We start from the raw sequence: 16,333 nt of genomic DNA, 5'->3' as shown, positions 1-16,333 counted from the left end.
TCTCCTCATACATACATACATACATAGGTACTTACTTGCCGGCTTACCATTTGTAAGCAACGTTGCTCGCAGTTAGTCGCACACTAACCTGTCTAGTAGCTTACTAACAACCAACATTTGTTAACAATAACACTTTAGCGTTATCTCATTTCCGTCTGGCAGAATGTGAACGCCATATCGGTGGTGTTTGTTGGGAACCTACAGACGTGTAGTGGGCAAAGCGCAACGCGGCTTAAAGCAGCGCCTCAACAACCTGTAACTTCAGTTACGTTTTGATTCTCGGACCAGCCGGACGTTGTGGAAAAAGTGCTCGAGGAAACAACGGTTGTGTGAATTCGTTGCTGTCGGTTAGTGCGCGTTCGTGTGTGTGTGTGCCGTTGTGGTGTGTGTGTTAGGAGAGTGCCATTGTGTAGTGAGTGTTGCTATTGTTATTGTTGTTGTTCGGGCAATGACAGTGAGCAAACGTACGGCACGAAATGGCTGCATAGTGGTTTTAAGCCAGTGCGAATGAGATGGCCGCAAACGGAAAGGTGTAAATTTAATAAATGAAAAAGAAATTACCTATCTACCTACTACGAAAATTTTCAACTCAACAACGACGAGCGAGGTTAAGGAATAAGAAAAATTTATTTCATTGGAATTTGTGTGGTTTTATTAATAAAATTATAATTACGAGAGAAAAATAATTCCATATTCTTAAAGTGATGAAAAGTGTGCTCCTGTTTTCGATGAACTAAGTCAATCATTTAAAGAACTCGCTGCCCATTTTTGCTGTCGTGCGAGGCAAAATAGGTTTTAAAACCAAGTTAAAAAGCAACAGCAATAACAACACAACGAAAGTCTGAAACAAAGAGAACAACAATAAAACAAACCTGTTTGCAGTGCCTCAATGCAAATATGTATCGAATTTAGTACTTAAAAATAGAGAAGCAAATAAAATAAATATTGAATTTCCAACAAGTCCATGCGTCGCGCATAAATAACTTTTATTAATGTATTTTGCAAACATATTTTCTCGCTAAAGTACATACATACATCATTAACGAGGGTCTCTAAAAGATTTTTTGCTATTGCTTTCATAAGACTGTTATCGGCGCAATGCCTTCTTCGTACGCTCATTTGCTCAGCTCGGTTCAGTCAAGGCATTGGAATTGATTTGCATAAAACAAATTAGGAGAAAATAAATAAACGCTAAATAGCAGCTCAACAACAATCACCGCTATCACACTGCACTGCTAGTAGTAAACGACAAAAACAAAAATAGTTTAATAAATTACCAGAACAGCAAAAAGTATATACCTAGTTCATTTTAAGCAAAGAAGCGCAATCAAAGCACGCGAAATGCGAATTTCAAGTGGAAGCAGCAGCGGCCGCGGCAGTTGGACATCACTGCAAGGGGCGTCAGCAGCAAAGACACTATCTGCAACAACAATGATTATGACAACACGAAAGGGGCAATCTGAAAGTGCCCAGCAGCAACGTAGAAAGAGTGTTACACACCAGCGTAGCAGGAGAACGACGCAGCAGCCGCGGTTGTCTTTTGCAGCAGCGCAAACGCAACGAGTAGCTCCGCTCTTCCGCCTTACAACATCCTTCACACCCCGCTGCCTGTTGCTGGCACTGCTACTCGGTGTCACATATGGTAAGTTGAATTGGGTGCTCTTCATTTATGATCGAGTGCTTAGTTAGGATTGGGTAACTACGACTTTTTTGGTGTCAAAGGATGCTCTGTGGAATGAAACTTCAGAAAAAATACACAAATTTTTTTGCTGGAAAGCAAATAACTGAGTGCGTGTAGTCCCTCTCTAAGTGCGGAAGAAGTGAAATTTAGTCTTACTCTTAATCTTAAGCTTAATATAAATCTTAATCCTAACTTTAACCGCCATCTTTAAATGTATTGTTGTCTTCGCGTTAGTCTTTATCTTAACTGTTATCTTTATCATTTTGTTTGACTTTACCTTTATCTCTATATCTATCTCTGTCTTTGTCTATGACTTCTGTGTTTTTCTTTGCCTTTGTCGTCGTCTTTGACTGCGTCCTTGCCTTTGTCTTTTTCTGCCTTGTCATTGTATTTCCCCACCACAAGTTGCGTTCATCGCAGTCCTTCGTTTTCTGTCCGCGGGTTCGCCATAGACGGTACGTGGCATTGTGTCTCTACTTACCCAGAGTGGCTAGAACTTTTAACTGGATTCGGAAGAATCTAGTCTGATGTTCTGGTCCTGTTGTAGCCCCGTACATAACCCGAAAGGCACCATTTCCCTACAGACGTGTTGGGCTAAATTTGGAGGACCCAGCGTGTTCATTATATTTTTTCGATTTCGAGCTTTAACGAGCAAAAATTTAAGCAAGTCACATTTACCCTCAATAACAACAACTGTCGCCCTTCACTTTTTAGGAGTTCGCCTAGACAGGCGACTTACTTGGCGAATCCACATAGAGGCTAAAAGGACTCATATTAAGTTGAATGCCAGTCCTCTATATTGTCCTATTAACTCTCGTTCACCCCAGAGTCTGAAGTATAAAGTGATTATATACAGCATGGTTCTAAAACCGATGTAAGTTATGGGGCAACGGGAGCAGTAGCAATATCGATATCCATCATTAGAGCACCGTGGTATATCCGAAGTGAGAATATCAAGCACGACGGAAGGCGAAATATGCTTCGAAGCTTTTAGCGCACCCAAATCAATTATCCGCGCCTTGAGGCTTAGTTTGACTTAGTCTTCATTCCAGTCCGGACGGCGAGGGAACATCTATGCTGAGAAATTTTGCTCAATCAGCTTATCTTATTTTGTTCTCGAAACTTTCCTGAAGGTTATTTTCTCCGACGGTTGTTCCGCTGCGATTGCATTTTTGTGATGACGCTTCATGAAGTCGCTAGAACTGTTGAAAGGTGATTCAAATTTAACCAATATTTCTGTTGTCTTTTCCCGAAGTATAAAGGAGGCCTTAACCATGTGCTTAGACGAGATTGGCGTCGAGAAATGTATCAGTTCCAATTTAATAGTAACGCTAAGAATCGGAAAGGTTTTGAGAATTGGGACGAGGGTGGGGTAATTTCATCAAATTTATGACTCATCAATACTCGAACCAAACTAGGGGATGGTAGGTGGCAGCGCCGTTATGGTGATAATTTTAATAACTAATGGCGTTTTCGGTTCTACGAAAAATTCTGCCTTCTCATTGCCCTCTGCCTAGTATTTATGCGTAGAGGGCAAAGAGAAGGTAACCTTTTTCGGTAGAAACAAAAACGCCATAAGTGGCGAAAGGTGGGGTGATACCAAATCGAGGGCTGCCGTGACAGCCAAGCTGCTTCAATTAGTTTGGAAACCATTCATACTACCTACGCCTTCAAAAACTGTCTAGCAATGTAAGTTAAGACTAGAGTAATAGAGTAAGTTTGAACGTATATGGGCGCCAGGACACCTTGGTGTTAGAGATAAGGAATTGCTTAATAAATCGCGGTTATTCGGGCATCCAATGGGCCCGGAATGAATTATAAGGCCAAGTGTAGCAAGAACTGTCAGGTACATACATGAAAGAACGTTTAAAAACCATGTGTTTCCTGAAACGTCCAGACAGGCCACATGCAAAATTCCTTTTCATCCACAAGGAAAGAGGTCCGAGTTCGAGCGGGAGTTGCCTGGAGAACGAGGATAGTACAGAGCTGTGAGTCGTTCATTGGACTGAGATGGCGGATCATTGGATGAGAATGTGCAAGGTATATTGTATTTCCTTCTCAAATTCATTAGATTCTGGAAAATTTAGGCTTCATATGGGCTTTCGGGTCTATCAATAATCCAAACCAATGATTCCCAGGTTCGGTGGGAATGCCTTATGGAGCTTGTATAATCAACAAAAACTAGACAGAGTGCGGGTTGTGACGATACGAGGATGGCAATGAGATCTTCTACCATAGCTCTGTCGCGCTTAGCGTTAAATCGAAGCTAGTTAAGTAAAGCACAGCTCATTTAGACAGATGTAGTACATACACAGTTCAGCAAACGAGTCATCACTGCCAAATGTTGTCATCCTGCCAAATAGCCAAATACATGTGGCCCGTATACTTACAGCCTCAAATGATTACATGATCTGTTAGCAATTTCAGGACCAAGCGTTAAGATTCTTATTGGATATTGTTTCGGTTGGCTCCAACGTCAGAAACTGGGCAGGCCTTACAAAAAATTTTGTAACTCGTAGTAAATTTTTTAAAATAGATTTAATACTTAGGAGGCTATAGAGCATCTTCATTGCCGATGTAGAGCTTTAATGACTACTCATAAGAATAATGAATAATATCCAGCTAATCCGAGACTTATGCCATAATTCTCTGGTGGCTGGAAACAGTAAATTGCCTACTGGGATGCTTTAGCGATATCGCAGTTGTAAAGCAGACGAGTCTAATTGCGCCAAGTAACTGCTTAACTCGATATCCACTTACATTTGCTTCAGGCGGGTTTTGCTACACAGCATTTCGCATTGTCGGTTTATTTCTCACTTTTTGTTTTGCTTTGGGTTTATTTATTTATTAGATTCGCTACCGCAAATGTCCGTTTGTTTTTCTTTACAGCAGGTATTAACATTCAACAATATACATAGTACGTATTTAAATATCCGCACACATTCATATATAATTGCAATAATTCATATGCTAGACTCTACTTGTGTTGACGTTCAAGATCGTGTCTAGAAGTGGAACGTTCAACGTTGCCGTCAAAGTGAAAGTGTTGTATTACCAAATGCTCTTCACGACGAGTAGGAATTTCTCTTGATCAGCGCGTTTTTTGCGCGATCCAGTAGCAATGAGGAACAAACTCAACGTATGGGTATACAAACATACATACATAGTACATATGTATGTATGAGTCCACGTGTGGCTGTCTGCATGCGCATTGCTTCTATTTAGCACTTGGTGATGTGAGATTTCAGCACATACTCGTACTCGTATTGTGTTGGAGAAAAAGTGGTTTTAATTAAGGCGTCCAAGTATGTCAAGTACCAAAGTGGTGGCAATTGTTTATTTCCTCTTGTGGCAACAAGAGAAGCCTTTCACTTGTTGAGCTGTCTGCTTTAGTTTTCTGCAAATTCTACTTACTTATACAAATCCTTTGTGGTGATATGGAATTCTAGTTGAATGAGTTTCAAAGATGGCAAATTTAAAAAAAGTTTGTGTTTAGAAAGTAATTGACATTGGCGCATTAGATAAATGAATTCGTCATCGCCAAATTACTCTGTGCCTTCATAGACAGGGGGCAAGCCTTGTTACTTATATGTTACCGCTCAAACCCGATTTTGGGACACACTAATTTTACCTAGTCTAAACTAGTTCTGCCTGCATGCGATAGGATATACCAGTCAGGCCTGGGTCAAACTGCTCTAGCCCAAAACCGATATGAATGGTGAATATTTACATTTCAAAAAATAATCCTCACCAGTCCAACTCTGGCTACGCAGTCCACAGTATTGTTGCATCCAATTGTTTCCGCGTTCAGCCCAGACTTAACTGGTTTATCCTATCGGGCTTAGGCCAGACCAGTTTGACCCAGGCTTTAACGGTTTATCCTATATAATGTACGTAGAACTAGCTTAGCTTAAGCAAAATTAGTTTGTCCGAAAATCGGGTTTGGTCGGTGAAATATATATATAAAGACGAAGGCTGCAATATTACTAAATAAAAGAAAAGCCAAGTGTATCTAAGGTTAGGTAATCGTGACTGCCCTCATCCAATACTTAAGCCGCCATATGCCTTTTGTGATGCTGTGATAGGTGCTCCTTATATTCTTCCTTTCCCTAGAATTAAACCAATTTGCGTTCTGATGAAGGTAAAAATATCATAGATTCTAGCCGTACTGAGTTAAACAAGACGTTCAAGAAAGTAGTGATGAAAAGCATATCGGCGGAATTTCGTAAATGCGGCGCACCGACAGTGATAATGCTCTACACTACCGATTCCCTCTACATCACGCCGACAACGACAGACGTAATTCCACTGTAGACCCATTATATTGGCATACGTCGCCCTCAAGCAGTGACACATGATATCCTCGAAGATGATAGTAGTATATCTGCGCTGAGAATGGCATTGACTGCAGACAAAGAGGTTCTCTTACACACTGGTTCAACTGTCATACAGTTCATTGCTGTCTCTGGTCTGACGCTTATACTACATAAATGTGTGGTGTGCCTTTCTGCCAGTTCATTTAGGGTATGTCTACATTGGATTACTTTTCTTATTCTTATTGATTTATCACATTCAAGTGCTTTAGTAGCCACCTGAGTATCAGATAGCTTCTACCTAAAGGTTAAGTGATCGTTACCTTATAATTATAGCTTCATTGATTATTGATAATTTAGATTTAAAACCGCTACAGAAATCCGATATCCTAAAACTGGGGTTAAGTTAGAGCTCCTGCTAGGATACCCCATTTTCTAAACTCGAGTTTAATCCTACTGAAATACAACGAACTTGTAGGTACTTTTAGTGAATAATATCGGGCTTCAAGCCCAATTTTTTCCCGCAGAAGAAGTAGATGTAAGTGGCAGTTGTTGCTTGCCTAGGGCACTCCTCTAGATAGCTATGTTAGCTTTTTTGCAGTATGACGCCCAAAATATCTGACTTCCTCCGAGAGAGTCAGCGTGACATTATTCAACGAAGGAAGCTAGAGATCGGCTATGTTGGTTTTTTGTGTAACACCAGGCTATTCCGCGTGAAGTTCCATAGGAGTGGGGAAAGAACACCACCCTGCTGGTCCTCCTTTTCGTTTCTGGTTGTCGACACCTCATACATTTCCAAATATATATGTATTTAGTTTCACTAGCTAAGAGGTAACGACCAAATTCTATCAGAGGGTGCTCCAGTCTCACCCGAATTAGGGCGTTAACTACCAGCGCTTGCGTTATCTAAGAACACGCCCCATACGAGTTCTTTAAAGGCTTACATGTAAGTGTAAAGTTGTGTCGTCAGCAGTGTGACCAGACGGTCGCAAGACCGAAGCTAAATTGATTTTGAAAAAGAAAACACTATAGGCATACCTAAAACACTTGCCACCAGTTCGAAAAGTTCAGTGAAAGTGTTCTTCTTTACATGCCATTTTAAATCCTTCTCATTAAAACGCAAAATAATATCTATCAAATAATAGGGATACGAAAAACGCAAAAATTGTATGGTAGTACGCCAACAAATCAAATTGAAAAAAAGTGCCAAGCCAATTATTTCTTACCAAAAATCTAATTGAAAACCTAAAAAAGCGAAAAAATTATTTTCTCAAAGAAATGGTACTTTGCATAGACATTGTAAACTTTGTACGTTGAACCTTAGTTTTTAAAATAATAAGGAGTTTTGGTTAGACAATTATTATTTTCGTTGTTGGTGTTTCCGACAGGGTAGGAGTGTGATGTAATGTGGAACGATTCTGCGTCATCCCTTGTCAAATTTGGTTTGGAGACAAACCGGTTTCGGCGCTGTGCCATCTTCAGTGTCATTTTCCGTTTCGTTTTATTATGAATATTTAAAGAAAGAACCAAAATACGCAGCTAGATCTAAAGTTCTGGGCCCAGGTCATGAAACTAAATGTTAATCTACCCTCAAAAAGTGTAACCACATTGCCCGACAGACCCGAATTTCATAAAGACATGCTGACAACTAGACAGATGTATATTTATTACTCTTTCGAGTACCTTGCGGAAGAAAGAAGTAAAGTCATAAACTCATGTACAATTCATGAGTGAGCTAAAGCTCAGACTAAGTTTTTGTACTTTTGCATGCCGATGATGAACTTGAAAGCTTATGATACTTCCACTATCGCTTTTTCTCTTTATTTGGCACTACACAGTTCCGTCAGTTGCTCATCCCTATTACAGGCTGATCTTTCCTCACTTTGTCCTTTCATTGTGTTCGTGAGCACCTTTGCCTTCGTTATTCACCCATGGGTGCCGTGGCGACATACGTACATAGAACATTTTTTAGCCCAGACTTTCCAGACTGGAGTTTTCAACTGTTATTTCTTGGCAAAGCACATTCCTTTTAGCATAGAGTAGAAAAGCCTGCATCTGTCTGATGCTTGCCATTGTCTCGTTGTATTTACAATTCTTTCGAAGCTGCTTGAACAAAAATATGGAGCGGTCTCCAACCGAGAAGCGACTCTGGAGTCGAAGCTAATGAACAAGTTCTAAATAAATCGCAGTATTTCGCAATGTTTTTGACCGGCAAACTACAGAGACGTAAACAAACATCAGACGGACGATTATTCGGTATATCCATTCTATTAATTTCGAGCTTTGAACCCCTGCACGAACAAAAAGCCTTCTACAGGCCCGCATGTCTCGTCTACTAAGAGTTTTTTCATAATGAATTTTCCAAGCCAGCCTCTTATCAAGAGTTACATATGTTTACTAAGGTATTTCATCGTTCCCAGTGGTCTAGCACCGACCCTCCAAGACCGAAATATGGTGGAAGACCACGTTTTCGGAATATTTCTGAGCGCCTCTCTGGTACACCAGTATGACACCACAAGCAGCGTTGCAGTCATAACAATAATTACCATCAAGTTTTATGCGTTAGCAACGTCATCTAATTACGATGTTGTTTACCCGAGCGCAAAAAACGACAAACTTTACTTTTGACACATTTAGGCCAAGCAAACCTCAATAAACCCCAACATAATGCATTTATAGCGCAAAAAATAGGGCCATTATACGCCGATAAAGAAAAAAAAAATCGCCGAATAACAACGGCCTTATCATTCACGCATTTCGCACCATGTATGCATATTAGGGTGGCCCTTATTTCGAAAAGAGCTCGTATTCTCGGTCTCACCCACTAGAAATGTGTGAATGGCCTAAAGACTAAACTATACAAAGTTTTAGGTCAATCAAGAAAGATTTTGAGTTCGCTCAAAGCGCCCAAAGTTTTTAATGTATTTTATATAAAACAATTGTTCGTAGAAATTATATAAAAACTCTGTTTCTCTTCCGGAGACCTCAAAAAATAATACCCAATTGGTTATTTAAAATTTGTTTAATATTAACGATTCTTTATGGGTCCCCCATTACATTTTTTAAGGGTTTTGGGGGAACCATAAAAAAATTTTAATATTAATTAACTTTTCAATAAACAATTGGTTAGTTTTTCTGGAAGTCTCCTGAAGGGAAAGAGTTTGGCGATTGAAAAATATTGATTTTCAAGGATTCTATACCATTTCTACGAAAAATTGTTTTTTCTCCATATAAAATACATGGGAAACTTTGAGCGTTTTGAGCCACCTTTAAATATTTTTTAGTAGACCTAAAACTTTGTATAGTTTAAATTTTAGGCTATTTACACATTTCTAGGGGGTGGGACCGAGAATCCAAACACTTTTATTTTTCTCCATATAACTATGGACCATCCTAATGTATATACATACATACATATGTAAATACATTTTACGCATCAGAAATGACTATCGATTGCATTTTCGTCACTTCACCTCATTACAAATTTGTGTTGTTTCAATTCAACTTTTCTGCTGCATTTCTAAGTGCCGTGGATGTATCAGATATAGCATGCTTAGTACAGACAATTGCATTTTACCACATTTCACTGTTATTGATGTCGCGTGGTTTTTAAGGCCTTTACCGAACGATGACATGTGACTTTCGATGTGACGAAATGTGTTGTGATGCACATACAAACTTATATAAGTACAATAGAGGCACAGATGCAAGTGAGAGCAGGTGTCTGAGCGCCTATAAATATTTAGCAAACACCCTGCAGAAAAAAGCTTTTTTCACTTTTTACTGTAAGTTGCTGCATACCTTCGTAACTTTTCCCGCGTTGAAAAACAGACCTCTTAATCCATAATAGGCAATGCAAGCAAGTTTTTGGATGGATGTGGGGTCTGCCAACCGAAAGATTCTTTGGATTTACACATCTATGATAAGATCTATATAGTGGTGTCACAGACTCTCCAAGGCCTCGCCAGATAAATATTCTTTTCTGCGTCACAGGGATGGTTTTCACTGACAATCGAGTTAACTCCGAACGCATGCTTTGCCGCAAGGAATAAAATTCGCCCTACTCTCAACTTTTAACGCACGCGTATGCGGCAAAACAACAACAACAAAAATGTATAGAACGAATTCAAACGAGCTGAGTTTTGACCAATCAAATTAAGCCAGTTTGTTTGCGGTAACGTTTTTATTGTGCCGTCTCACCATGTTCTGTGCATTTTCTCAGTCAAAATCATCCCTGTGACGCAGAAAAGATTTTCTATCTGTCGGGGCCCTCAATCAATAGCATTGAAAATTTACTTACTAAGCTTCAAAGAATGAACGCAGTTGCTACACGCGAGACTGGGGCTGCCCTGGATGTAGCAGTACCTACCGTCACTTTCTGTTCTTTATTCATGATCAGTTTCCTTAGGCCGAGGGCTGGGTTAAGCCCACTACTGAACTGTAGAGTCTTTACCGATGGCTTTAAAGACCAGGAAAGGATCTGGAGTCTGTTTCAAAGATACCAATCTTAAGACAAACTTCCATGGCCATGGACTACGTGGTGGAAAATAGGTGGAGAGGTAGGGGTTTACTTGTCTGATGTACCAGCTAAGCTGCACTCACGGCTTTCGCCAGACCAGCAATTACTTCCAAACTAGTTCAGCAAGTCTTCAATAAATTATGTTGGAAAACATAAGGAACTTATATTACTCTGGGGGCAAGGTAACTCGAAAGTACCTGATTATGAAGCATTTGGATGGAGAGGGCTTACATTGCTTGGTCTGCAACTAGTCGAAAGACGAACAGCTGAGTTCTATAACGCTCAGCAATCTACTTCGATTAGTTTCGTTGGTCATGTACATATCGTCACTTGAGTGGAGATAGGTCGACCATCTCGGCAGTCAGTTCGAAAACGCCCTATCTCAGAAAATTGTTCAAAAACGCCCTATTTCAGAATTTGTTTGAAAACGCGCTATCTCAGAATTCTGTTCAAACCCGCTCTTTCCCAGCTGAAAATGTATTGAAAATGTGCTGAAATAGGGCGTTTTTGAATCGGCAGCTGAGGTAGGCCATTTTTAAACTGAATTCTAAGATACCGCGTTCTTCAAACAAATTCTGGGCGTTCTTGAAAAGTTTTCTGTGATGGGGCGTTTTCGAACTGGCTTGCCGAGATAGGTCGATCTTACACTCAGGTGACGATATATCGTTTAGAACGATTAAAGGCCGTTTTCCCAAGTAGCTTTTAAAATGAGAACAAATTGTTTATTGGAGGTCAGATAAATTTTTTTCAATTGACGTGAAAAAATGGCCCTAAGAGCCCGCACGAAAACACTGCAGTAAAAGTTATTTAAATCGAGTTTCCAACATTTTTTCTCAAATTTCCATTGGACTCAAACCGGTGTCAGCATTGTGTTATCTTTCCTCCAGGGTAGTGAATTTGTACCTATATAGCGCGAACAGCATTGAGATGGTGTATGAGTGCTATCTGTTCATTGATTTTTTAGTTCTATTTGGTCAGCAAAAAATATAAACAAAAAGGAAAGGGCTAAGGTAAAACCAATAAAAAATAGCAGCTGTTGTGACAAAATTAACAAACAAACCGCGAAAAATTAAAATAAGCGCAAAAGTTGAGCTCGCAAGTACTAAAGCCCAAGAATTCTAGCCTGAAATTTGATCGTGAAAAATAGAAAAAAAATGTGGTTATGTACATATCTATCCATACGTTATCTATGCACATTAGGCATATGACTTTTTCCTAATTAAATTTAAATATGAGTTGAGGATGAGAAGTGGTGGCAAACTAACAAAAAAGGTGTGAGTACCAGGTACTCATAAAATTTGATTTGTAAACATCTATGCACGGCTTGGTAAAGCGTTCAGCGATTCAGTTGCATACATAAATTGGTTAGGTTAGAAATTTGAACAATTATTTCATTTCAATTAATTCATTTTGTCAGGACCAGTACACGACTTTTTCATAACCACTTCGGTAATAGTTCAGGACTATTTTGGGATAATTTATGGCGTAGTTTTAAACTCCCCAGAAATTATTCCGAAATGGTCTCAAAACTGAGCTGAAGTATTCCTGAAGTGGTTCTCAAAAAGTCGTGAGCTTGTTCCGAAAGCACCTCGAACCATTTCTAAGCGATCCCGAAATGGCCGCTAACTAGTCCCGAAATATTCCGGAAATGCTCATGAATTAGTCCCGAAATGGTCCTGACATAGTCTTGAACAGGTTCTGAAATGATCCCGAACTAGTTCCGAGATGGCCGAAGAGGTCTTTAACTCGTCCCAAAATGATATCGAACAAGTCTTGAAACAGTTCCGAAATGGTCCCATTTTCGTTTCAAAATGATCCCGAATTAGTACCAAAGTGGTCCTGAAATTGTCCTGAACTAGTTCGGCAAAGGTTCTGGAACAGTCGTAAACTATACCGAAATGGTTCTGAAATAGTTCCGGAATGAACACGAACTAGTCTCAAACAGTGCAGAAATAATCCCGAAATGGTCCTGAAAGAGACTTAAAGACGTCCCAAAATTATCACGAACTACTTAGTTCCGAAATGCTTGTGAGCACGCCCCGAAACGGCTTATTGAGTCTTTAACTTGTCCCGAAATCATCTCGAATAAGTCTTGAAGCGGTTCCCAAATGTCCCTTTTTAGTCCCAAAATGATCCGGAACTAGTAACCGAATTGGTCCTAAAATAGTCCCGAAATGGTCATGTCCAGGTCGTGACCTAGTCCCGAAATCGATCTGAAGTAGCCAGAAATGCTTCTTCAAGAACTAATTACAGATTTTCTGCTGGATTAACACAAATTTTACGCATACTGGGAAATGGGACAAATTTTACCCATACCTGGAGCTCAGACGTTTACACAACAATAACACTTTTGCCACTATTTGGTCATAAAAATTTCCCATTATGGAATTTTCATGTGTGGCACTGAATATGGTCCTCTGTCATAACGACACAATTCAAAATTGAAAAATTAAATGTCTTACTACTGTGATGTGGCGCATGTGTATAATCCTTGTCCAATCCATATCTCCTTACTAAAGTAAGTACATAGTAAGGATTAGTACAGTAAGTACTAAAGTATAATTCCCACAGGTATATTTAATTTGAAAAAGTAATATGCCTAATAAACATACTAGCTGGCTGCTTGTCTTACCTTCATATTTTGTTTGGTATCTGTCAGTTTGTTTTAGAATTTATGGGCGTATGTATATACCGATAGCTAACAAAGTAGATATGTAAGTACAACAAACATGACAGCAAAATAGCGTACAAATTCCACTACTTATGTTCATTTAAAAATATTTTGTATATATGTATATATACATATATGTACATATGGCTATATATGTATACTTCCTTAATTTGTCGGCAATGCGTCATTCTATCAGCGATAATTGTACGCTCATACCGGTTTTTCGAAAATTCATTAGAAACATTAAAAGATAAACATTTATGATCTTTTGTGTTCGTAAGAACCGGCAATAGCTGAGCTGGAGTTGCACTCTAAGATTTATTATTTATTGCGTGGTACTTAGTCGTACATGCATCTTTGATTTTGATTTGTTTTTTTTTTTTTATGATGAGAATGATAAATCGTTCTGATACAACCTAGGAAGTTGAAGTGCATACATATATACATATGTACATTAATTTCTCCAAAGAACTTGAAAAATTAGGAAACTGGTTTTTGAACTTTAAGCTAGAACTTGTGTGATCTGGCTTCCCTTGTGTATATGTAATATTTCCACATCTCATCTGAGAAAAAAACTAGGTATTATCTGTTGTTTATGGAACGTATGTACGGGTATGTACGTAAGCTGTACGTTTTCAGCGATCGAAGCATTTTCGAAAAATCTTATTGAATTTATTCTTAGCTTCCTTCCAAAAAGGAAGGAGTGGAATGATACTGATTTTTCGAAAGGCTTCAAAGCATTTATTTTTATGGACGGCTCAAAAATTGATTGCATCGTAGTGGAAACGATTTTTCAACTGACCTCCAAATCATGAAGTTTATTCGACTACCACATTCAGCCAATGTCTTATACAAGACTTATACAATAGTTTTCAGAATATTGCATTTGGTTCTGTAAGTACCTATCACCTCCAGCATAATAAAAAAAAAAAACTAAAGACTACACAAAGCGAAAGCTACCTAATAATATAGAACAAAAGTTACAAGATGTCCATTTGGTTTTTCTTCAAGAAGAAAGCCTTCTTATTGAAATGGCGGTTAACAGCTCTAACCTATTCTATTTAAAATGAATTCAGGAAGATATTTTATGTAATTAACAAGTGTTTATTTTTAAATGATGCAATCAAGCAGATTTTTTGTATAATTAAAAAAATATTAAATCAATAAGAATTTTCACATAAAATCCGAAAAGAATCTCGATGGAATTTTCTTCGTTTTTTCGACTGTTTTCTCACTTAGCCTAGAATCTTTTCATAGAGATAATCTCCTTCTTTCTATAGGTCCCATTTTGCTATGCATACGTTACGCCTCTAGCTTAGCTAGGGTGATTGACTCGGTTCTTCCAAACCGGTTTCCATCGGGTTTTTGGATATATACATATAGGCGGTTTTTTTGAAATTCAGATTTTTCGAATTTCGAATAAACTGGATTATTTCATCGAAAAATCAGGGTTTTTTACAAAAATTCGTCGACATGGTCTGCCGAGGTGCGACAGCTATTTGAAAAAAAAAATAAAAAAATTTCATATTGCTGGTACCAGAAATTGAACCATGGACCGTCCGGGTGGCGGTAGCCCCATTTATGGCGGCAAAAATGCGATAAGGTTTCATAAAAAGTTAAAACACGACAAAACGTGAATTTTTCGCTGATTTTTATTCGTTTTACTTTTGATTTGAAAAAAAAACGTTTAACCTATTTCGCTTCGCTATTTTCTAAATAAAAGTTATGTTTACTGTTAGTAGTGTTATTGTAATTTTTGGTAATGACTTCATACCAACATAAGCATTTTCACTGTACAAAAAGTATGTAAAATAAAACCGGTTTATCCGGTTTTTTCTAAATTTCAAAATTGGGAACCGGTTTTTTTTCAAATTGCAATTTTTCGAGTAACTCGAAAACCGGTTTCGGGAAAAAGACGAATAATCGAACACCCTAGCTGATACGTTGGCATATCGTTGTATTGATCTGCGCGCCGGGACCGCAGCATCCAGAATTCATAGCGCCGAAAAGGCCGAATGTGTTCGAAAGCAGTTCTGGACGCTGTTTTTTTTTTAGCGAAAATATTTGTTTGAAGATCTCCCATTACCGAACGTAAAAACAGCATTTGTTTTATAATACTTCCCTCTTGATCCATAACTCCAATAGAATGATTATATAGGAATTAAAAATAATTTGCAACTCTGACAGATCATTGAGAATTGAAACTGCCATAAAGGTAGACATGATTTTTTTGTCTTTTCCTTTAGTTTAGGAAATTTCCACACGTGTGCTTCGTTTTTAAAATGATTAAATAAGTTCTCTCAGACGCTTTGTAACCAAACTGGTGTGGCACATCTCGTGTAAATAAGCCATGTCTGCAGCGTGGCCAAATCAATTTTTTTAATGATTGCCTGTTTATTTCAAAGTGCTTCCAAAAAGCGGAAAATTTTTCCATATACACAACCATGCCTACATACACAAGTATGTACACTGCCGGCAAAAATATTAGCACAACAAATTTTTCACAATATATGAAACTATTTTTTTTCTAATATTTTTTCCGCCAATAAAAAAAAATTGATTGATTCTATAACAAAAAAAAACATAAAAACATAATTCCTAAACTTTGTGCAAAACTCGCAAAAATTCAGCAAATTTTAAATTTTTTAATCAGATTTCTTAGAATTTTTTTTGGAGTAAGCAGTTTTGTAGCCCATTAAATTCTAATAAAAAAATGCAAGTTCGGAGTTAGTCAAAAATCGTATTGATTTTTGAGATTTTTTTTTTTGAAAGTGTTTTGCATTTTTTCCATATAAAATATTTCAACAAATTTTACTTAAAACTTGCACTTTATTATAATAAAATTGATTGAGCTACAAATCTGATTAACAAGTTGAAAATTTGCATGAAAATTAGCTGAATTTTCGGGAGTTTTGCAAAGGTTTAGGAATTATATTTATATGTTTTTTGTTGTAGAATGAACCATATTTTTATAAAAAAAATTGGCGGAAAAATACTAGAAAAAGAGTTGCTGCATATTTGTGAGAAAATTGCTGTGTCAATACTTTTTGCCGGCAGTGTATATACAACAATATGCGATTAAACGTAAACATATACAGAGCTGCGCTCTAAAGGGCGCTGAACTAAAACTTCCAATGCGTTTTTTTTTT

The 16,333-nt window shown here is 38.1% G+C and overlaps 1 protein-coding gene across 3 annotated transcripts in view; it reads left to right on the top strand.

Moving 5' to 3' along the window:
• The first annotated feature begins 71 nt into the window (after positions 1-71).
• Positions 72-16,333, top strand: part of LOC118740116 (protein crumbs) — a 97,374-nt gene continuing 81,112 nt past the window's right edge. For 2 of the 3 annotated variants that reach the window (XM_036471613.1, XM_036471621.1), the window contains exon 1: positions 72-1,642. In XM_036471613.1, the coding sequence (XP_036327506.1) occupies positions 1,342-1,642 (301 nt within the window). In that variant the 5' untranslated portion in view covers positions 72-1,341. The remainder of the gene's footprint in view (positions 1,643-16,333) is intronic. The other variant, XM_036471629.1, reaches the window with a different exon arrangement.

Source organism: Rhagoletis pomonella, unplaced genomic scaffold (assembly GCF_013731165.1).
Source record: "Rhagoletis pomonella isolate Grant_MI unplaced genomic scaffold, Rhpom_1.0 Rhpom_scaffold_00001, whole genome shotgun sequence".
Taxonomy (NCBI): domain Eukaryota; kingdom Metazoa; phylum Arthropoda; class Insecta; order Diptera; family Tephritidae; genus Rhagoletis; species Rhagoletis pomonella.
The sequence above is the reverse complement of the archived record's forward strand: the minus strand, read 5'-3'. Positions and strand labels throughout refer to the sequence as shown.